General features: G+C 46.7%; 1 protein-coding gene across 3 annotated transcripts in view; it reads left to right on the top strand.

Moving 5' to 3' along the window:
* The window catches only part of PLXNB1 (plexin B1), an 82,093-nt gene that overhangs the window by 40,400 nt on the left and 19,776 nt on the right, over positions 1 to 21,917 (top strand). For all 3 annotated transcript variants that reach the window (XM_055806131.1, XM_055806129.1, XM_055806130.1), the window contains 15 exons: positions 380 to 1,523; positions 6,156 to 6,338; positions 6,761 to 6,889; positions 8,678 to 8,778; positions 9,458 to 9,590; positions 10,292 to 10,448; positions 13,294 to 13,402; positions 13,495 to 13,603; positions 14,228 to 15,085; positions 15,527 to 15,652; positions 16,724 to 16,846; positions 17,839 to 17,932; positions 18,186 to 18,352; positions 19,400 to 19,551; positions 21,450 to 21,555. In XM_055806131.1, the coding sequence (XP_055662106.1) occupies positions 390 to 1,523; positions 6,156 to 6,338; positions 6,761 to 6,889; positions 8,678 to 8,778; positions 9,458 to 9,590; positions 10,292 to 10,448; positions 13,294 to 13,402; positions 13,495 to 13,603; positions 14,228 to 15,085; positions 15,527 to 15,652; positions 16,724 to 16,846; positions 17,839 to 17,932; positions 18,186 to 18,352; positions 19,400 to 19,551; positions 21,450 to 21,555 (3,681 nt within the window). In that variant the 5' untranslated portion in view covers positions 380 to 389. The remainder of the gene's footprint in view (positions 1 to 379; positions 1,524 to 6,155; positions 6,339 to 6,760; positions 6,890 to 8,677; positions 8,779 to 9,457; positions 9,591 to 10,291; positions 10,449 to 13,293; positions 13,403 to 13,494; positions 13,604 to 14,227; positions 15,086 to 15,526; positions 15,653 to 16,723; positions 16,847 to 17,838; positions 17,933 to 18,185; positions 18,353 to 19,399; positions 19,552 to 21,449; positions 21,556 to 21,917) is intronic.

The following is a 21,917-nucleotide window of genomic DNA, read 5'->3' as shown; positions in this document are numbered from 1 at the left end:
ACCTCTGCTTTGGACTGTTGATCAGCAAGTCTATTACAAGTCCTGGGCTTGTGAAGAGAAGCTTTCCCCAGTGTACCAACCAGCAGCCTCTGGGAAAGCCCCCAAGAACATGACTAGCAGTATTGCAGCTTCTCCTGAAGAAGCTGTGCCTATCTTCTTGGTGTGGAGATGACTGAAGTCTCTGATACTGCTGCAGGTGCCTCTGTTGGTGTTTCTGCAAGTGTCCTGTGTTGGCTCTTTGTGTCTAGCTCTCCGCTTCCTATGGTTATGCATATGTCTTCTTTGCCCACCTCTCATCGTAAGAGTACTGTTGAAAGATTTTGAGTGTTAACTTTCACTCCTGGTTTCTGAGGAGTTAACAGCCTTTCCTCTCTTGCAGAGTGTTTACCATGCCTCTGGGAACGTTCCTCCTTCCTGTTCTCTGTTTCTTGGGAGCAGCAATTCCACAGGGACTGCAGTATGTCACGTTCTCGCACAACGCTACGAAATTCCTTCACCTGTCTATGGACTTGGAATCTGGGACCATTTACTTGGGAGCCACCAACTTTCTCTTTCAGCTGACGTCTGACCTGCTGATGAAGAATGTGGTTCAAACTGGACCAGTTCTGGACAGCAAAGATTGCCTGCCCCCGGTCTCAAAGCTGGAGTGCCCTCAGGCACACCACACCGACAATCACAACAAGCTGCTGCTAGTGAATGCAGTGCAGAAGGAGCTTATCGTGTGTGGCAGCGTGCACCAGGGAATCTGTGAGAAGAGGAGCCTCACATCCATTGACCATGTCCTCTTCCGACCAGAGAGCCCCGGAGACACTCAGTATGTTGCTGCCAATGATCCCAATATCACCACTGTGGGACTTATAGCCTACTCAAAGGATGAAGTCCCCTTGCTGTTTGTGGGACGAGGGTACACTAGCCGGGGAGTTGGAGGAGGGATTCCTCCCATCACTACCCGAAATCTCAGGGCCCACGGAGGGGATGTTCAAGCGACAGACTCTCACTCTATTTTCTCCTATGAAGAAACAGCAAAACTGGCTGTGGGCCGGCTCTCAGAGTACAACCACCATTTCATTAAATCCTTCACTTACCGCTCGAGTGTCTATTTCCTATTCTACCGTCGGGACCTCAAATCTCAGTCACGTGAGTACAAGACCTACATCTCGCGAATCTGCCTGGATGACTCTCATTATTACTCCTATGTGGAGTTACCTCTGCTCTGCCAGGGCAAAGCCAATACGTACAGCCTCCTGCAAGCAGCCTATGTCACTCGGCCGGGAAAAGGTCTGGCCCAGGGGCAGCTATACACCGAGGGAGAAGTGCTGTTTGCAGCCTTCTCTGCCTGGCAAGCTTCTTCTGGCAGACTGAGCGAGGAGTCTGCGCTCTGTGTCTACGCAATGGAGGAGGTGGATCGCCTGACCAACTGGACTAGGGATGTTTGCTACATGAGAGATGGGAAGTCAGAAGAAGGGACAGAAGTGGCATATATTGAATACGATGTCAGTTCCAACTGTGTCCAGCTGCCAGCGGTAAGTGGCTTTGTGCCTTTGCCAGGGTAAGGAGTAGTCTTCAGCATGTTCTTGTGTTGCTTTGTGTTCCCAAAATCAGTCTGTTTCCCCACAGATGGATGTTGAAATCTATTTGGGTTAAAAGCTTTTGGGCTCGGGCTGTTTCATTGCTACTGCAGCGATGCAATGCAAGAACCATTGTGTCCTGTTGAAGTACGGTCTGCCTCATTGCTGCTGCAACTCTCTGCCCCACGTGAGCAGGTTTCCTTGCAGAGGGAGATGGACTCTGTGTAACAATGGGGAGAGCGTCTGGTGTGACCTGGTCCTGAGGCCAGTCTGATGGTAGTACCAGGCAAGAGCACTGAAGGAGCAGTACGGGTTGTTTTTATCAGCATCTTCATCTCCTGGTCTGCACTGCAGGGAAGGAAAGGAGTATGTGCATGTGCAACTGTGTATTGGCAAGGGAATTTAAGCATGTGCTCGGTCCCCGTTGCTTATGGTGAGGTGCACCTCACAATGGTTTCCTGCAAGGCACTTGGGAACAAGAAAGAACATAAGCAAAACCAAGTGTCAACAAAAATCCTGATTTCCTATAGACTGCGTTAGTCCTGCAGAATTTTCTGCCCAAGGACGACCTTTTCCTGACCTGGCTGCTTTTTGTCTCCAGAGCTGTAAGAGGTGATAATCCTTCTTTAAATTCTGTGACAAAGGCATGATGGGATGTTGCAGGATAAAAATGTGAACGAAAGTGGCTGTGACCCTGAATCCTTGCAGTCTGTCAGCCACACTGACTGGTGCTGCCATATCGGGGACAGTGACACAAACGCAGAGCATCAGCATTCTCCTGGGGCAGTGCTGGATGCAGTGTCCCGGCACGAGGCTCTGTGGTTGTGAGTATCCTGTGTTCACCAAGGGCGTTGCTAGTCCTTAGCAGAACAGCATGTTGTTATCTTTTGTCTTCCTTCTATAGAACAGTCTGTCAAGATAATTGCTTCTTCCCAGCTTTGTGCTACAAAGAGCAAAGTGGTACCACAGAGCTGTGGAAGATTCGGGGGTTGGATGTGTGGCCCAAACCCAGTCTTAAAATTATGGTTTGCCTTTTAGTAGCTGAAGCTGACTGTAGAATATTTGTGGGACAAGGGAAGGGTAAAAAGCAGATTTAGAGCAGGATGAGCATAAGGTCAGGAGGAGTACATAAGAGCTGGGAAGCAAGAGCCTGCCCAGCTTGATGTCCCGTTTCACGCTACTTCCTAACCATGCCCTATGTGTCCATCGTGGGGCAATGTGGAAGGAATTGTCACAGGTGATTTTTAGAGCAGCTTGAGAGGGGGTTTAATGTCAGATGAGCATGAGCAGTTTAGAAAAATCCTTCATTCAAAACGTGAGTCCATCTGTACCATTTGGTCCAGTGGACAAGTGGCTGTACAGGGTGGGAGAAAAAGGCCAGTCTCTGCTATGTGATTCCTGGCGCATGATCCCAGCATCCCAGCTGCACAGTTTGGCAGTAATGGACTGACTAAAGTGTGGCATCTTATTAACAAGTGTGTCCAATGATATGTAAATGTCCTAACAAACTTTATCCTTCAGCATTCAGTACAAGGTAGCGGTTGTCATTAAGATTGTATCTAACAACACGTAAGGGTCTGTGCCAACTCCAGCCTGCTCCATTCAGTGCTGAGTGGAAGTGGCTGTCAATGAGCATTTTATGCAGGAACAGTTTTAACTCAGTTTCAATGGTGGCAGCTTGTGCTGTATGTAAGCATAATGCTAATTAATTTCACGTTTTTCTGCCTTCAAACCAGCCTGTGCACATGTATGCCCTTTTCCCTAGTTAGTACTGCCTCCAATTTTTAGCCCATCAGGAGAGGCTGAGATTTACAGTTCAATACAATCTCTTCAGCTGGGAAGAAAATACTTGTTTTTATAAGAGTTTCAGAACCAGTGAATTTGTTCAGTTTTCTGGAGATTCATTAGTCTTGAGATGCAGGTGACTCTAGTTGCTGTTAGTGACTTGATAATTGGAAGTGTGAAACATGTTTCTGCAAGGCTTGGGAAGGCTGCGTATCTTCTGTGGGTGTAGTTCTGAAGGTATGTAGCATACATTTGCAATGAGCTTTCAGTCCTTTTCATGCGTAGATATAGATTTGTCCTATTGTTGCTTCCTAGCTATGCAGTGTAGGAAGTGTGCACCAAAATTTGCAGTAGTGGCTTCATCCAAACTTGCACCATCACAGTAGGATGCTGGATGATCCCTGAGGTGTATTTTCTGCAACGTTGCCAAGATGTTATTCACTGAAAACAATTCAAACAGCTTCTGTGTAAATTTACATAAACACTTCATACAGTTATCGTGGTCTTAGTACTGTAGAATGGAACACGTTTCGGCTCTTGACTGTGATCAACTGCCCTGCAGACAGTCCCTGCGAGGCCACGGGCAGGCTGTGCCACTGCTGGGAGAGCTCGCGCAGGTCGCGTTGATTTATGATAGATAAATCTTGGGTGTGAAGTGACTTGCCCTTGGCATCACACACAGTGCTGAGCACAATTGGGGTACGACTATTTCTGACTTGTACGTGTTTTTTTTAAGCAAACTTTGAAGAATCAACCTCAGTAGGCTCCAGCGTTTGTCTGAAATGATGCAAAGGTTGCAAAGATAGCTAGAATCCCGTTCAAAATAAACACTTGATGCTTTTGAGTATGGAAATTTGGCTGTGGCCCATTTCCTAATAAATCTTATAGGAACTGGACAACTGGAGAAATAGACGTGTTTGTTACAAGAAGGCAGTTGTAAGAAGCTTTAGAATCAAATGACAGGGCTGATAAGAAATGTGTATCTGTCACTAAAAATTAGTGATAGCTTGGAGGGTGGTAAAAGCTAACAATCATTAAAAGTTATAACCACCTCTGAGGTTTTAAGTCAGAGCCTTACACCTAGTACGCAGAAAATCAGTTGAATTAGTATTTGCAAGGAAAACAGTAAAGCATCAGAATGAAAGTAGTGCTAGTTTGACTGGCATGGTTTCTTCCGTGAAATCGCCGTGTCAAGCCTTGCATGCCCACTAAGACAGCAGTACATTCAAAAGTAAGTAGAGGTCAGCAGGTTAAATATATTTTACTGTAAGGCTTCCATAGACTTTGTCAAAAGCTCCTGATCGTTTTTACTTTCTCCAGGAAGCAGTTCAAGTATTATAAAAAAACCAACCAACCAAAAAAACCCCAAACCCCAAGATCCACACCCCACACCCAAGAAATGGGAGGAGAGGGAGGAAAAAGGATCAGATCTTCCATGGGGTTGGCGAGAGGTGATAAGCAGATGCCTCAAGAATGCCACGCTGTGTCATTATCGCTGACCTCTGGTGGGGGTGGCTCCATTGCCTGGTGCTGGATGGTACCGTGCAGCTCAGTGCTGCCAAATGCAAAGCCACGGACATCAGATGGAAGGAATACGTAACCTTGCTCACGAGGAGTCTAAATTCAGCCACGCTGCCCGAGGCAAGAGAGGGAGCTGTAGTCCATGCGAACTGTGCAGTTGATACCTCTGCTCCACATGCAGTTTTGTAAAAGTAATTAGTAAGGGACTGGAGAGGGAGGTGAAAATGTTATCCGTAAGGGATTTCATTATGAAAATCATTAGTTTGCACAAGTCGCATTGTTTGAAGACAAGCCACTGATTGATTAAAAAATGATGGTTTTAATAATAATTGTTGGGTGAACAAGCCTGCATTCAGTCTACAAAAGAGTACTGTAAAATTAAAGTGGATGCAGAACAAGGCATCAAGAAAGATAAAGTAACAGAGGAACTATCCTAGACAAGACTGAGTTCGTTATTTAGGAAAAAGATGAATCATAACAGAGTTATCTTCTCTCTACACATACAAATAATAAATAAGTTGGCATTATTTCATTCTCCTTTAGAATTCAAAGTGAAGGTTTGGTGGGACTGGGAGGGACCGAACTGGAACGGAAGGATGACTGGTCATAGTGCTGTAGAGCTAATCTTCAGAAATCTCATCAGACTCGGAAGAGTGGAAGCAGTGTGCGGAGATGACTCTTGTTTTGACTTTTTGTGGGTCCCTGGTTGTATGCGCTTTTTTTAAGCATTTTTTTTTTATTTTTAAGCATAGTAAGTTCTTCGGAGCAAGTTGTGCTTCACCCTGTCTTAATGTATGTCTTGATGCTTTGGGATTCTTCTTCAGGCTTAGATTCTGTAGGTGATACAACAAAACTATGCAAATTGTTGGAGGCAATGCTTGTGACCAGATGGTTTTGCACTGGAAGCAGGTGTTCTCATCTTTTTGTTTTAAAATACAGTGAATTTTCCCCAAAGCTGTATCATGGCAGTGTGTAGCCACTAATGTTTTTTGAGGACCTTAAGAGTTTAGTAGAGTTCTAAAGCATTTCATTACTGATGCTGAATGGCTGTGCTAAAATGTCTGCAGGATTTTGTGAGGGTACAAATAGCCAACGTACCTAAACTAAGTATTAAAAGCTTGGATTTTTTTTTTTACTCAGCTTAGAGGGCTTCAAAGCTGAATTCACTGCTGGAGCACCTGCTCAAGGAATTTGGGTGGAAGGGGATGGTGGGGAGTGCTAATGTTCGTTGTATCCATTTTTTTGTATTTATTTCCTTGTTCTTTCCACTCCCCATAAAAGGACACCCTGTATGCATACCCCTGTGGCTCTGACCACACTCCCAGCCCTATGGCCAGCCGGGTACCCTTGGAAGCAGCCCCACTGCTGGAGAAAAGAGAGGGCCGTCTGACAGCTGTGGCAGTGAATGTGGAAGATGGCCACACGATTGCTTTTCTGGGAGACAGCAGAGGGAGACTGCACAAGGTATGATCTGGATGCAACAGGAAGCAAAGAGGTTAAAACTAAGCAGGGATGCGCATAAAAGTGGGGAAAAAAGGCAGTTTCTCTTGTCCCTTGGGAAGTCAGGTTCCTACTAAAGATCATTACTGTCAGATGGTCTCTTCTCACACTGTACTGACTGTTGAGAGTGTAAGTGCCCCAAATAGTGGTCACGTTGCCTTTGGTTACATCTGTAGCCAGCGTTGAGGGCTGGTGCGTCCTACGTGGCTTCCGCAGGTATTGCTACGCACGTGCTTCACGTGACTGAGGTCACTGCATTGAGATTTTGGTGGGAGGTTGAAATCCTTGCACACAGCAGTGGTTCCAGCTTATTCCTGAGGTAGGATGGGTGCCCCTCAACTCCTGCTGTGACACTTTGCCTGCATACAACTGTGACTCTCTTGCAGGTGTACTTAGGAGCAATGGGAGATGCACATATATACGCTTCCTTAGCTATCCAGTTAAATAGCATCGTGAGTGGAGACCTGCTGTTTGACCAGTTGCAGGAGCACCTCTTTGTCATGACCCAGTCAATGGTAAGAGCGATAAAATCTGTTCTGCAGAAGAGCTGAAAGCATTTGAGGTCCAGACAAGCTACTGAGGGGAGTGGGGGAGGCAGAAGAAACTGTATAGCCAAGCCTGTGCTGGGCAGCAGCTGCCTGCCAGTCCAGCTTACAGGGATGGGGGCTGGCTTTTTGCAAAAGCTGGAGGAAGCCTGGAGAAAGCCTTGTTACCCTAAACTGTGCCTGTTAGGATGTGCGTTTCCCCAAGTCAGTCAGGCTGTATCAGCGGTGATGGAGGAATGTGAACTGCAGGCTATAAAAGGCTACTCTATTGGCATGAAGACAAGAGAGTGCAAATTCCTGGGTTCTTCTGTGTTGAGCAGGAACTGTTTGGACAACAGTTTGCATCTCCATCTGAGCAGAAGAATGTGAGCCTTCTGGGTTCACAAGTAATGTGACCTTTCATGGCTTTACAAAAGATTAAAAAGAGAAAAGGGAGATTTTGTGTAATTAAAACTGTGGCACTTCTGGTTTTAATCAGTTAAAAGATTAAGCTGTTCTTCTGTAGGCATGTAACCTACAAAAAGCAGAAATGTGTGAGAAATGTCTTGAGATAGCAGAGGTGTGCTCTGGCTGGGTATATAAAAACAGTCTTGCAGATGAAATCAAGCTGTATAAAGAACCATGTGAGGCATCTTTCCCTCTTCTCCTGCTTTCGGTAATTCTATTTGTGCCCAGTGGCAGCTGGAGGAGAAAAAGCATTGCAATGCCTCAGGCTCTTGGGATATTGGTGTCTGCAGAGTAGGAAATCCAGCTATGGATACTTCATTTGAGAGGATTTGTACAATACCACTCGTATCAGCTCCTTGAGCTGAAAAGAAAAGGATCCTCCTAGCAAAGGAAAAACAACCCTTGAGTTACTCCAAAGTAAAGAACAAACAAAAAATGAGAGCATGCTGCAAAACCACTGCTTCCTTTCATTGCCCCCAGTGCACTTTGAGATTCTCAGAAATTTTGTAACACTTCAAAGGAGGAGTTAAAATCGGTGAGTGGAAGAAGATTAGGGAAATCTGAAATATATCCTTACCAGTAATTGTTCTGTCGATTTAAAAAATGCAAATTACATCATGTACTTAGCAAAAGTAATAGGTTGGGGATTAGAAGTTGGTATTTTAAAGTAACTGACAATGTAGTAGCTGAAGTGTAGTAGCAGATTAAAGAGAGGGCAAGAGACTGAAATCAGCAAGGATAGTAAGTTAAAGCAGAAGTGTTTTGCAAGTGAAACTTACCCCCAGATGGCAGAAGGCTTTTGTTCCACGTTGATCAAAGCTTCTTGGTCTACTTTCAGTCAAAATGATAGTTCTGCCAGACAGAGCTGGGCCGTAGTGCAGGTGCGTTCAGGGCCTCATGCTGTCTCCAGCTTCACCCGCCTATGTGTCAAGAGAGATGATCTCCAATGACAGAGTCCAGAAAAGCACAAGAGTGAATATGTTCAGTTTGTTTGCTGTTCTTTGATCCATTTTGTTAAAGTAGTTTTATCGCTAAATAAAGTCTCCTTCTTGCAAGAAGTGTCACAGATAACCCATTAATAACCATACACTTTGCTTACCTCGGTGCCTCTGTACAGCCTCATGTTTTTCACTAATATGTGAAATTGCAATTCATTTGGGCTCTGGAAACTTGTTGCATTTTTCTTGGGGATTAAGAAGTTGTTTCAGTGAGCATGAAGGTGATGGGACTTGCTAGTTAGGCAGAAGAAGCCATAGACCCTGGGGCTGGTGTTGTGTGTGCTGTGTTTTCATTCATTTCTTTCTCTGACAGGTGGTAAAAGTTCCCATACTAGAATGTTCCCTGTACTTGGACTGCGAATCCTGTCTGGCACTGAAAGATCCCTACTGTGGCTGGTGTGTCCTTCAGGGACGGTAAGATAGATCCCTTTTTCACCTGCAAGGATTTTGGAGGGATAGTGCTTAGGGATTGCCTCTACTCCCAAATGTCTGTGTGCCTGGATTTAATTTATTTTTACTTCCTTTATGAGATATTCTCTCTAACTTACCATTCCTCTGTCTACCTCCCTGAAACACCACCAGCAGTCACAGTTGCACACAAGGGTATGTTTTAATTGTTTTTTGGGTCTTTGGCCACCACTCACGATGCTCCTGTGCAGTGGATTTCAGCCTGGTTTTAGTCTGGCTGCAGCTCAGACTGTCTCATTTAAAACACAGAGAAACTATCTTACCTCTTCTTCTGGTGTCACACTCTTATTTAGTGCACTCTTTCACTTCTTGCTCCTCTACTGATGTTGCTTACTGAGACTTGGTTTTATTCCAGCGCGTCTGTCTGCTTGCTGGCTTTGTCTCCCTGTAGAATGCCATAGGAACAAGTTTGTGACCCTTGAATCCCAAGCAGTGCCTACCCGTCTATGTTTTGGCAACAGTTCATCCTGTTATTGAAGATGGTGGGAGGCTGGAACTTCATGGCTTGTGTAGCAGCTTCCCCAAGGCTCTAGCAAGGCTTCAGAGAGCCAGTGTCAGCCTGGAAGCCGAACATGTCCTGCTAGGCTGCACAGATCTCACAGGGATTCTTGCTATTTCCCTGCAGGTGCAGCCGTCGCTCTGAGTGCCTGCGGTCCAGGTTGAGCGAGCAGTGGCTCTGGAGCTTTAACTCTACACAGCAGTGTCTCTCTGTCCAGTCGCTAACTCCAGCCAATATCAGCAGAGAGGAAAAGAGAAATGTAAGTGGTAATGATCCTTCGATGATGCCCCAGCATGTAGAAAGTCCCCTGCAAACTCTGAGGAGTCACCAGTCCTCCTGTTGCTTTCAGTGGGGCACTGAATCACTGAGCCTTCAAGCATATGTCTGCCTCGCATAAGGGACTTAACAGCTTGGCTGTACCAGGAGGGAATTTCTTCCCCATAAAACTAAATGTCCTTGCCTGCTCAGAGTTACTGGGTATTCTGGAGTATTTGGTGGCTGCTGGGGTGGGGTCCCTCCTTGGCTTAGTATCTACAAGGTGCCCACGTCTGTGGCTTCACAGTGTTTTTGACACTTGCTGTCAGGAGGATCTGAAAGGAGCTACCCAAAATTATAGCTTCAGTTTGACATCTGAGAGCTGGCAGAAAAGCTAAGAAGGTGCTGCAGTGTTTTGAAGTCTGACATTGTGTCAGGAGGTGGCAAGAACCTGTCTTTTGCTAGAGACTTGGGCAAAGGGGGAAGTTGCCAGTTGCTTGGTGGATGCCAAGTTCAGTTTGTGAATGGCAAGAGATGATGAATGGAACCGTCAGTCCTAGGAGGCATTATAGGAAAATGAGTGCATATGTAGATAACTACTTTATGGGGCTCTTACTTTGAAAAAAATAGAACAAGAAAATCAGATGAAATAAAGAAGAATGTGTTAGAGGGCAAATTATTTACCGGATGTTACTGAATTGGTAGATATTCTTGGCTATCTCGGACTTACCTTCCCTGCGTGAGGAAGAATTTTACTCATGTTACTTTGAAGATTATGAAAGCCCAGCAGTCCTGACAGAGTCAGGAATCATGTGTCCTTCTCCAGATCCCAGCCAAGCACCAGCTTTGCCAACAGGAGCAGGTCAGTGAAATGCTTTAAATGGAGCATGATAGCTCTGATAACATTGTTGGGAGAAAGTATGTTGTAGGTCCATCAGATTGCCAGGATTAACAGCCACGAATGTATGTGGTCTGTCAGCAGGTGTTCATTTCATTCTTCATAATATGTGTGCTGTCTACTTGTGTGTCACACACATCCTGTGCTGTTTTGGGCTGTTGCCAAATTCCAATGCCAAATTCTGGCAGTTGGAAAGGAGATCCTGCTTGAAGGGTTATATGCAAATCTGAACATGATCTGAAATGCAGTCTAGAGTGGTTTGGCTGGTTTGTCATAAATCTGGAGAGAGATCTCTCCTAAATACTGCTTCATTATTTAAATCAAACAAAATGCAAGCCTTCTTAAAATCCATGTAGTAGTGGGAGAAGGAAGTACATGTAAGGAAAGGCAAGAGACCCACAGTCCTCAGAGTTAGAAATTACTCCATAATGCAGCACAACCTCAGAAAATACATAGTCAGGCTTCTATTACTGTGAACAATAACTGGCTAAGTACTGCTAATTGGCCACTCTAAAGAACCCGGAGAGTTCTCAGGTTGTAGTCTTTGCATTGGATTTTACCCAGCCTGTCAGTGTGAGCTTTGATGAGCTGATCTCTTCAAAGAGCTTGTTCATCTCTAGTAAAAGGCAGGTGCCAGCTGGGAAGCATTCCACATAGTTCACCTAAGTGGCTAAACAGATTTTCTGTGCAAGTATGCAATAGCTAGTAGGTCTGAAGCAATCTCCGTGGACATAACATGACAGCAGAACCCAGCTAACACACTCATGCAATCTCAAACTCCTTCATTTTCAATGTTATTTACAGTATTATCCTGTCTGGCTTTCACACTGCTTTTGTCTGGAACAAGCCAGCCAGGTCTCCATTCAGGGTGGTCAGGCACAGAAGGAAAGGGCTTTCTGCACTGCCACTACAGGCAGAGTGTGCAGGATTGGCTTCCCTGTTTAGCTCTGCAAATATGGGCTTCAATTTAAGCACAGCTGTGAAAAATCAGTGTAGCTAAAGCCATAGTCTAGTTCTTACTATTCCAGGCTTCAGATACTCCTATTTACTCCTTCACAGGCCAGTCTTGCTTTTATTTCAAGACTCCATAAATGCTTTGCCTTTGTTACTTTCATATTGCATCTCTGAGGTTTAACAAATTGCTTCCGTTTTTATTTATGAGCCTGAACTTGCTCATGGATGGTTTGTGTCCGTTTGATCTATTTGTGTTGTCCTTTTGCTTCCACAGCTCTTCTCCCACTCGGTGAACGGCCAGGCATTCTTAGTGCAGAGTTCTGCCATGTTAACTGTGTCAACTTTTCTTTTGCCTTCCTCTCTCCTTCGCTGTATTGCTAACCCTGCTTTGCATGGCTTCCTTGCTCTGCTAAGATGAATTTGAAGCTGGTAACCAGAATCATAGACTGTTTTTTAAATGAGGTCTCATCAGGGCCTTAGATACTGGCACTTTCCTATTCCTACTTATAATACTTTTCCCAGCTTACTAAAATATTTGCGTTTTTTCAGCTTTGTTTTAAAGGTTGCATACCAGCTCATCTGTCACTTTAAGCTGTTGAGCTTCAAGTCGATAGCAGAAACTCTTGCTCTGAATTTGCCAGTGCTTGACCTCACCTTCTGTGCTGTTGAATAGCGTTATTGGCAGTCATGGGAAGTAATGGCCTTTTTGGAGAAAGGAATATTTATAAATATGGTGTCATAACCATGAAATCTTAGGAGGTGTTAGCCCTTCCACCACTGCCACATGCAATCTCCTCTATGACAGTGGTGAGAGTTGACAGTACTGCAGTGACTCCTGCCTCCAGCTGCATATGATACTCTTATTTTCTTCTGTTTGTGGGTTTTCATACACACCTCATCATCAGCTGTTTTACTAGCATACTGCTGCACTTACCATTCTGTAAGGAGCCCAGCTTAGGCCTGACTGATCCGTCGCCAGTCATGTTAATTGTTTTGTGGTCAGTAGAGCTTGTTTGCAAGAGGAGGTCTGAATTCTGTGAGATGAATGATGGACAAGCTTCTTGTCACTTACTTTTATAGCAAGCTGTCTTGGAGAAATCACAGCTCTTGGAGCTGAGCAGAGAATGCAATATGTTCCCATTATTTGGAGAACTAATACCCAACTCTAGAGTTGGAGGCATTTGTCTGGAACAAGATTAATTAGCTGGTTTACTACTGTCATATGCAGAGTATCTCCTTCAGGCTCATGCTGTCAGCTGCAGTAAGTTTTGACCATCTCTGCAGCTATTTGGTCTTTCAGAAAACAGTGATAGTCTCTTCCTAAAGAGAACTGGGCTGTCCTGAGGCTTGTACTTGACATGAGACCTAGATTTAAAGCAGATAAGCCTTCAGTCATTGCAAGTGAGATTACAGGTCTTCTAAATCTCTTCACTGACTCACTTCATAGTCTGGACATAGAACAAAGCTCTCAAGTTGAAGCAGTATGTGGAAGGGCATGTCAGTTCTGAGGGTTTGGTTTTCCTTTAGATGACAAAGGAAAGCAATCAGCTTTGAGCCTGGAATAGTATGTCTTCCTCTAATACAGAGGTGACAGTGGAATTGCAGAAGATAAAGATGGAGGGATCTTCAGACTAGTCCCATGGGTTGGCAAGAGCTGTCATAAACTACTCCTGACAAACTTGTCCAACCTGTTTTTAGTGTCCGTAGGATAATGCAGTGATTGAGATGCTAGGAGCATGGAAAGGAATCTGTCTCCATGTTTGACAGTATCTTTTCTCAAGCAAGCTGTGTCACTTAACAGTATGACAGACTTCTAGTGGCTCCATTGCTAAGAAATTTTTATTTTCGTTTTCAGATCATGTCACCATAAAGCTCGTAGTGCGTTTCCATGACATCTTCATTGCTTCTGTGGACTTCTCTTTCTATGACTGTGCTGCAGTGGCCCTGATGTGGAAATCGGCACCGTGAGCACTTGCTTTTTGTTGTCTGTAGTTATAGGGAGGGTGGCTGTCCCTTCTGGGTTGTCTTAGCAGCTGCTTTTCTATCATTGTTCCAGGTGCCAGAAGTGTGTGAGCAGTCTCTGGGGATGTAACTGGTGTATCCAGCAGCACCTCTGCACCCACAAAGCAGCCTGTGAGGAAGGAACCATTATCTACAATGAAAGGGTGCGTCTCCTCACTCCTAGACATATGTGCTATAACAGCCTCAGCGAGTTGCAGTGAATCGGATCTCTCCTCGGGTAAAATAGCATCTGTTAGTCACGTCAAGCAAGGAAGCGAGCTGTTGGCACAAAGCCTCACCTTGGAGCGACAGAAGCTTCTACATCCCTGATGCTACAGGGTCTTGCTAGGTTTTGGGGGCAGTGCCATCAGATGAAGGAGGTCACACTTCTCCTGGTGTTATCCAGCCTGTGTTTTCAAAGCGGGGGACAAGAGCAAGCTGGCAGGGAGGCCGCATGTGGGGAGGTGGAACAGATGCCCAGTTTGTGGCTGCCACTGGTCATCTTGCAGTTTTGTGGGGGATGAAGTCAGGCAGGCAGGCCTCCCTCAGAGGAGAGGTGAGTGCAGGCATCTGTGGGAAGAGGGGATGTTGCTGGATCTTGTGCACTGTGAGCATTCCCCAGACCCATCCCAAGACAAGGTGGTATGAGATGTGGCTCTCACTGAAATCCAGAGGGTGAAGCAGCCTCTTGTGAACACTGCTACAGGAAATAACATGGAGTGTTTTTCTGCTTGGGTTTTATTCTGGTTGTTTCTCTCTTCTCACCCCACTGTATTGTTTTTCTCTAGGCGCAGATCCCAACCTCAAGTGTGTTTCCTTCTTCAGCAGCTCCCCTCACCAAGTCCTCTACCACAGCCTCAAACATGGCCACAAAACCCGTCACTCCCCCTGTGCATGCGGTACCAAGCGCTGTGCCCCCCACGGAGCCCAACCTTGTCACGCTCTCCACAGCCTTGGATATGACAACTAAGCCTACAGAAACCCTCAGCTATACATACTTGACTCTCTCAACTGAAGCAGCCTCTCTCCAGGCTGTCACAGAATCCCCTCTGCCACCACCAGCAGACAAACCTGCTGTCACTGTGCCGGAGACAACTTCTCCTGCTGCATCTGTCCTTGCCAGCCCATCCAAAAACATGGATCACGCAGCTTTGCCCACTGAAGGGCCAGCCACTGGCCGGGAGCCGCAGCACACCGACCCACCCACCACCCTAGTGGGTAGTCCTCTGCACACATCTGCAGCAGCAGTAACACCTTCCCCTCACGTCACCGGTTTCAAGTGGCCTCCGAGTTCTTTTCCCAGCACAGAGGCACTGACGTCTGCCATCCCATCTCCCCAGACCCCCAGCCAGGTGCCGAGGGGCCCCGCTGCCTCGGACTCTCCCGCACTGCTGGGAACTGAACTACCTGCTTCAGAGCTCCCACCATCAGCTCCCCCAGACTGGCTGCTGGAGGAAGGCACAGAGCTCCAGGACACAGAGGACTGGATGGATTTCCTGCAGGCTGAGAATGACACATCTCCCTTCTCTGCTTCTACTCTGCTGTCGGGTGATGGCGATTCTTCAGAGAGGGATGTCCCTGACTTCCCCAGGATCCTCCACCCTGACCTCGACTATCAGTATGATGCCCCTGAGTTTTGGGAGGAGGTAAGTTGCGGTGCTGTGAAATTCAGTCTAAGGCTGTAACGCTTTGAAATTTTCATACGGATTGCTGGTCTAGTATTTCAGCGCACAGGAGAGGTGGTGCTTATTGACAGTGTAGAATCCTCTGCCAGTGTAGAAGCTGACCGCTGTTATGTCCAGACTGAGAAGAGGCAGCCTGAGGAAGAAAAATGTGTGCAAAGTTCCCAGGTCCTGTAGAAATGCTGCTGACCTGAAAGTGGCAGCTGCTGTGATGTCCAGCATATTCACGCTTTCTGTTTGCCTCTTTGGGGCTCTTGCATTGTTTTCTTGTAACTTCATGGTAAAGAAGGCACAGCTGTGTCTTTGTTCAGGCAGTGCTTGTTTCTCTGTCAGTGTGTTAGGTTTTGATTCCCTGTATCAGAGCCACGGAGGTCTCTTTCTCTAAAGACCTGTGTTTGTTTTCAGAATGAAGAGCTTAGCTGGGGTCCAGATGCATGTCCTTGTGTGCAGGGAATCCAGGGATCTTCACTGTTTCCAGTCAACGTGGCAAGGAAGATAACTCTGCTGGGAAAGAATTTCCACCTCTACCAGGTAGTCACCTCAAGGCCATCGGCACTGAGAAACTGTGTTAATGCAGAGCTCTGTTTGGGCAACCTGTCCGCTGCACTGCTAAAAATACGTGTAAGACATGATTGTGGCTCTGCCTAGGTTTCTCCTGTTTGCAGAAATATCAAGAGGAATGACCTACTGTGAATAAAGAATAACATAGCTGGATTTACTGGTGGGGTAGGAGGTTACCCAGAGTACAGGTGTGCACCAACCTGCTGGAGAAGATCTGCATGTGTTTGGATTGTTGCACCTGTGCTGCACTGTAGATGGTATAACTTCCTGCTGGATCTCTGCTGATTGATTGTGTCTCCATAAGTTAAATAAGTAATCTGTTTCCTTTCTGGCATGCCCACGTTAACGTGGCTGTTCCTGTCATACCTGAAACTTCTCTAATGGGGAAAACCACCCTTGGAAACTATGTTTCTTGGGTGTGCCGCTGATAAAATTCTCTTTGCTTCTCAAGACAGAAGACTGATTGAGTAGAACTGCCTCAGAACATGCAGCCCACAAACTAATTGTTACTTTATATGTTAAACCTGATATACTGCACTGCTCAGAGGAGCCGAGCTGGTTACAGATGCATATCAATCTTTTTTACATGAAGTATCCAAGCGATTCAGTGGAAGATTTACAGGGGAGAGAAGAAGAATACACTTAGTGTTTTTTGAAGTGCGCTGCCCTAATCTGTGTACTCCCCTCTTCGTTGCCAAGCTAGTGTTTCAGAGACATAACAGCATAACTTCATGGTCCCAGTGGTTTTTCTATAATTCCTCCTCCTGTGCCGCGTTCTTCCCGCACTGACACACACATGCTCCCTTCTAGGTGTTTTGGTTTTGTGTTGCTTTACCTTTTACACATGGAGGCAGTGACAGCTTAGAGAGCCCTTCAATATGGCATAGAGTTAGCATAACAAAGGGAGTGAGAGGAGCACAGCTGCTTGCACAGCAAGTGGCTTGGTAAAAGGTACTGAATTGGAGAGGCAGGAGGACGGCAGTCATTTAGCAGGAAGCTCCGTGGAGTTGGGCAGTGGTGCCATGTGTATCTTCTCTGCAGGACCAGCAGTGGGACTATGAGTGTGTCCTGAATTTGGAGGGGAGAACAGTGGTGATGGATGCATATGTGGAAGGAGAAGAAACAAACCAGTCCCTCTGTTATATCACCTGCCAGATGAACCAGGTGAGTGCTTAGAATACAACGCCGTTCCGGAGTTCACACTGGTGCTGGTTTTGCTCAGCAAAACAGCAGGCTGGAAGGTGAGCTCTTTGGGGGAAAAGCGCATATTTTGCAAAAGTATTTGTAGAATATTTAGCAGTACAGGGCCCTCATCTGTGATACTACTGCCTGGCAGTACTGGTATCATCAACCTGCAGAAAGAATGTGCAGTCTGAGCCACAGGACCCGTTGCTGTGTTTGCTGTAGTGCGGGATGGTGCCGTCTCTGAATCACCACCCACTGCAACCTGCCAGGACAGTGCCACTTTTGCTTTAGCTTTGAGCTACTGTTGTTCATGATTCTCTGGATCATGACTTCTGTGATGGTGATTCTTTGAGGGGGGAAGCTATTAATACCAATTTTATTCTTCTTAGTGGTGGAAGCTAGCCTGCGGATTGTAGGATTAACAGGCAAAACTAAAACAGCCGCGTACATTTCTGGGCGATGTGTTGATTTTACTTAGGGCAAGATTTGCAAGGAGGGATGGTATTTTTAGTTCATAAACTCAGATAGTTAAGGAAGAGGAGCAACATAGGCTCTTGTGCACACAAGCCCTGCAGACCAATTGTAATCCTACGTTTTCAGCTCTACTGAAATTGCATAAATGCCAGCTTGAGCAGTTTTCTGAGCAGGTGACTAGTAGATAGGAGCTAGCCATTTAGGAGTGCCATTAGGAAGTTAGACTAGTATTGTCATGTTGTTTTCAATGTTCAACCTGGCAAACCAATGCCTGCTACTCTTTCTAGAGCAGAATTCTGTCTGTGTGAACCAGTTAGGGCAGGCTTGTGCTGCCACTGCCCCAGCTAACGCTGCCTTGCCTGTGTTCATGGGAAGCTCCGTACAGGCTGTATGTGCTGGTGTGCTGTGCAGGATGGATGCTGGTGCTGTTTGCCTGTTCAGCTGGCCTGTTTGTGCCTCTATTAAGTTCTTTGTCTTGATGGTCTTTGTCTTTGCAGTACAGTTACACAGCGCCTCAACTCGAATTCAACGCTGTGGTGTTTGTGCAGAGGCGACAACACCTTCGAGTGGACAGTGCTGCAGATCTTTATGGTAGGAGTGCAACACCTCCACAGCAAAAAGACAGCAGATGAGGTGGAAGAGAATTGAGAAATCCTCAAATAAGGCTTTTTCCATCTGCAGTAGACCTATCGCAAGGAAACCAAGGGCAGCATACAGCCTTGTTTCTGTTGCTTGTCACAGGGGGAGGGCGGAGGAGAGGGGTCTGTGGAAGACGACAAGTTGCTGGATTGTTCTGTGCCCTGGGGGATACTTGCAGATGCCTCTGAATTTTTTTCCTTTGCAGTGACTTTTTACAACTGCTCTGTGGGACACACTGATTGTAGCCGCTGCCAAACAGCTGACTCAAAGTACAACTGTGTGTGGTGTGGAGGTGACAACCCCAACTGTATCTTCAGGGGCTCCTGCAAGGAAGAGATAGAAGACCTGTGTCCAGCACCTCTCATTCACTCTGTGAGTAACTTGCTAGTGTATTGCACCCAGGGCAAGGAGGGCTCCGTTCTGCAGTTGATATCAAAGACCTGTGAACTCAGAGTGTGAACAGTGCAGCTCAATAATACATTGGCCATCTGAAGAGCAAGTTAGTCCTATTCTACTGTGATCCCTCAGTGTTGTGAGAATGCTAGACTTCTATGCTGGGCTTTCAGTTTGCTGGTAGAGAACAGTGGGGAAAGATATATTTGTGTCTTGTGCAAGCCGAAACAGGCACACCGGAAGGAACACAACCATTCAGGAGCTGGGAAAGGGTCCACAAATTGGATCTTCCAACTGTCCTGAGCCAGACCCTGAAATAGGTTGGCCCAACTGAGCCTGGGACAAAGGAGGGCAAAACCTAATGGCAACAGCACAGCAAGGGTGGGAGAGGCATGACAGATCGCTGGAATTAATTATTTTGTCTGTTTATTTTAAATGTTTCTTGCTAACTGCCACATGACAAGTGTCTGTAGCCATGTGTCCCTTTTGCTGTCAGCTTGTCCTCCCTCTGGTGGCACACAACATCCATGTGCTGCATCTTGTCTCAGTTTATCTTGGTTGCCGCTCAGGGACAGAGCTTTGACGTTTGTGCAGCATGCAATTCATTGTCGTACTGATGCTGAGGGGGGAATGGTGCTTGCTGCTTCAATACTAGTAACATGTATTGGCTTGTGCATTCCCACTCTTCGGCAGAAATGTCCTGTGGAGTGGTCAGCATGTTGATGAGAAGGCAAAGCAGGGCAGTCCTTGCCTTAGAAGTCTATAGCGGATTATCACCTCTGGGGGGGACTGCTGGCAACAGTGAGGTATGGGGAAGAAGGCTCTGACTGTGGTGTTCTTTATGGCCTTTCTTCTGATGAGGGTGCAGCCTGTTGTTGGTCCAAGCCAGTAAAAGGAATCCATAGCAGTGAACCAGCTAGGCAGTTTGTAATGGGGCAGATGAAGGGCCCTGTGCTGTAGATCAGTCGCCAGACTGCAGGGGTCTGAGATACTGTGACATTTACACGTGCGCGGATGTCTTTGCAGGTGTACCCCCTGTCTGGACCAGTGGAAGGTGGCACTAGAATCACCATCACTGGCTCAAACCTCGGGCAGAAACATCAAGACATTGCAGAAACTGTCACTGTTGCAGGAATTCCCTGTGCCGTAGATGCTCAAGAGTATGAGATCTCTAGCAGGTAGAGTATCTGTGAAACCTCCTCCCGGAGGCAGGTGCTGGCTTTTCCCTTGGCTGCTGACACCAGCCTGAGATGTCATTGCCTTTGCTGTAGCAGGTATTGAGCCTTGCCCATTCCCCAGGGAATGCCCCTGAGTAAGGTCAATGTCTGATTAGTTACTCGGGCAGTGACCTTAGAGAGATAGTTGTGTACAAGGCGATGGCCAAATGGTGCTGTCGCATACCGACCACGCTGCCAGCACAGAGCCCGCAGGCCAGCCAGATCAGGCAGTCACAGGCTCGGAACCGTGCAGTTTCATGGGAGTCTCTCCCAGTCACAGGGTGATTTTAACAAAGCAAAGGACATGGGTTGTGCAAGTGTCACTGCCAGGAAAATATCCTGGACCGTGTTAACACAGGGTGAGGATGGGAATGCATGGCTGGAGGTACGGCACAGATTCTTGCCTCTGCTTGAACGGGCACACCCCTAGACTGCCATTCTTCACTTGCCAGCCAGACTTCTACCTCCCAGAAACAAACCCAATGAAAGGACCCTCTCAACTAGGGACAGACTAGGGAGTCCTGGTGGGCCTTATGCCATCCTGCTGGTGGCTAGAAGTGCCTGGCAGGTCACACAGTGCTCGTAAAAGTAGTGGCAAGGAAGAGGATGAGAAGCAGAAAGACCTGTCCTGCTGATGCCAGCTATGTCAGTAATAGAGAACTGGGTATCTGGTGTGTCTGGTCAGGGCAGGACCACAAAACTAGGCAGTGTAGTCAGGTGTTGCGGGAGGTGTGACTGGGGGATAGCTAGGAAACGAGTAGAAAGGGCGATTTGTGTAGTTGGCCTGTGGCAGGGCAAGTAGGTGGGAGCCTTGGACAAGGGAGGGAGAGGAGCCAAGCAACTGACAGGAGAAGAGGAGAGCAATTGTGAGTAACCTCTCATCAGAGCTATCACAAACCCATATTTTTCCATTCCATGGTAGCAGTAGTTGTAGCACCCTTTTCTCTGGGAGCCAGGTAAGATCCTGCTGGGAAATGGCCTGCTGTGTTGAGCAGTGTTGTCCCGTCTGTGCGCCTTGTTTGTCTGGATCCATCTGCTTTCTGTTTTCATCCTAGAATTAGAGCATAATCTTTCTGGGGTTAGCACTGTCTTTGTTCTGTATCTGTAAATCACCTGGCATCACAGGGTCCTGGCTTGGGACTGCCCTGGCTCAGTTCAAATTCCTGAGCCTTTTTGGTTGAGGGGATATAGCTGTGAACCTGGAACCCACTCCTGAGCAAAGCCCAGACACGATTAATCTCCTGTCGGGTGGGAAGGCTGGGAAGTCTCCTGCAGAGTAGTTTTTCTGTTAGCATATCAGTGCTGTAACACAGGATTCCTTGCTGCCCTGTTCCAAGTACAACCTGACTCTTCATCTTGTTGGCATCTCCCATACCAAATTATGGCTGGGGAGAATGGGTGGTGCTGATCAGGGGATCCTGGCTGGTTCCAGAGGCCTTGGCTGAAGGCCAGCACCAGCTGAACCTACAGTCCTGAGTTTTCTTCTGCATCAGCCACAGTGCTAACGCGTGGATTGACCACTGCGAGCTTGGGGTCACTCCACATGTGGCTGACTTGATCAACTCTGGACAACAGAGTTCTTGGACTCTTCATGTGTCTGTGATGTGGTGGGTTTCATCCTGTCTGTCCCAGAAATTTTGGATAGGATAGGCCTGTTTGGAACTGCCCCCTGCTTTTTTCTGCTGCACCTATTCCAGCTTTTAAAGGTGTTTCTCAATGTTTGGTTGTCTATTCTGAGCATGTGTTAAGACTGAAAGGAGAAAGGCGCTGTGGTTGCTAGGTGGTTTTAGGACACGATGCAATGGATACAGCTCATCTGCTCTTCCACGGTGTGACACTGTTCTTGGATTGCCCTGCAGTATTGTATGCGTCACTGGCGGGAGCTGGACGGAGAGATTTGGGCACATTGTGGTGGAAGTGCCTGGAGGAGGACGTGGCGTTTCTGGGCATATTTTCACCTATCAGGTAATGTAGCTATTGCTTCTGTAATACCTCTCCCTGTTCTTCCAGTGTCTCTGCTAAATGGCTATTGCATGAACTTTAGGGGACTCTACCAGGCACTCACTACTGGTATTTTTATCTGACTTTTCTGGTGTTTGTGTTGTGGGACGTTTTGGGGAGAGAATTTCTTGTTTTGTTTTTTCTTTGCCCCCCCCCCCCCCCCCCCCCCCCCCCTTTAGATTATAAGAACAGCAGTACTGAGTAACACTAAAGATTCTGTAGTCTAGTGAGGTTTGTTTTTTTTTTTTTTAATTGACAATGGTCACTTAAATGCTTAAAGAAAAAGGAAAAGTACAGGGTGCCTTTCTGATTTGGAGATACATTTT

The sequence above is a fragment of the Falco peregrinus genome, chromosome 5 (genome assembly GCF_023634155.1).
Source record: "Falco peregrinus isolate bFalPer1 chromosome 5, bFalPer1.pri, whole genome shotgun sequence".
NCBI lineage: Eukaryota > Metazoa > Chordata > Aves > Falconiformes > Falconidae > Falco > Falco peregrinus.
The sequence above is the reverse complement of the archived record's forward strand: the minus strand, read 5'-3'. Positions and strand labels throughout refer to the sequence as shown.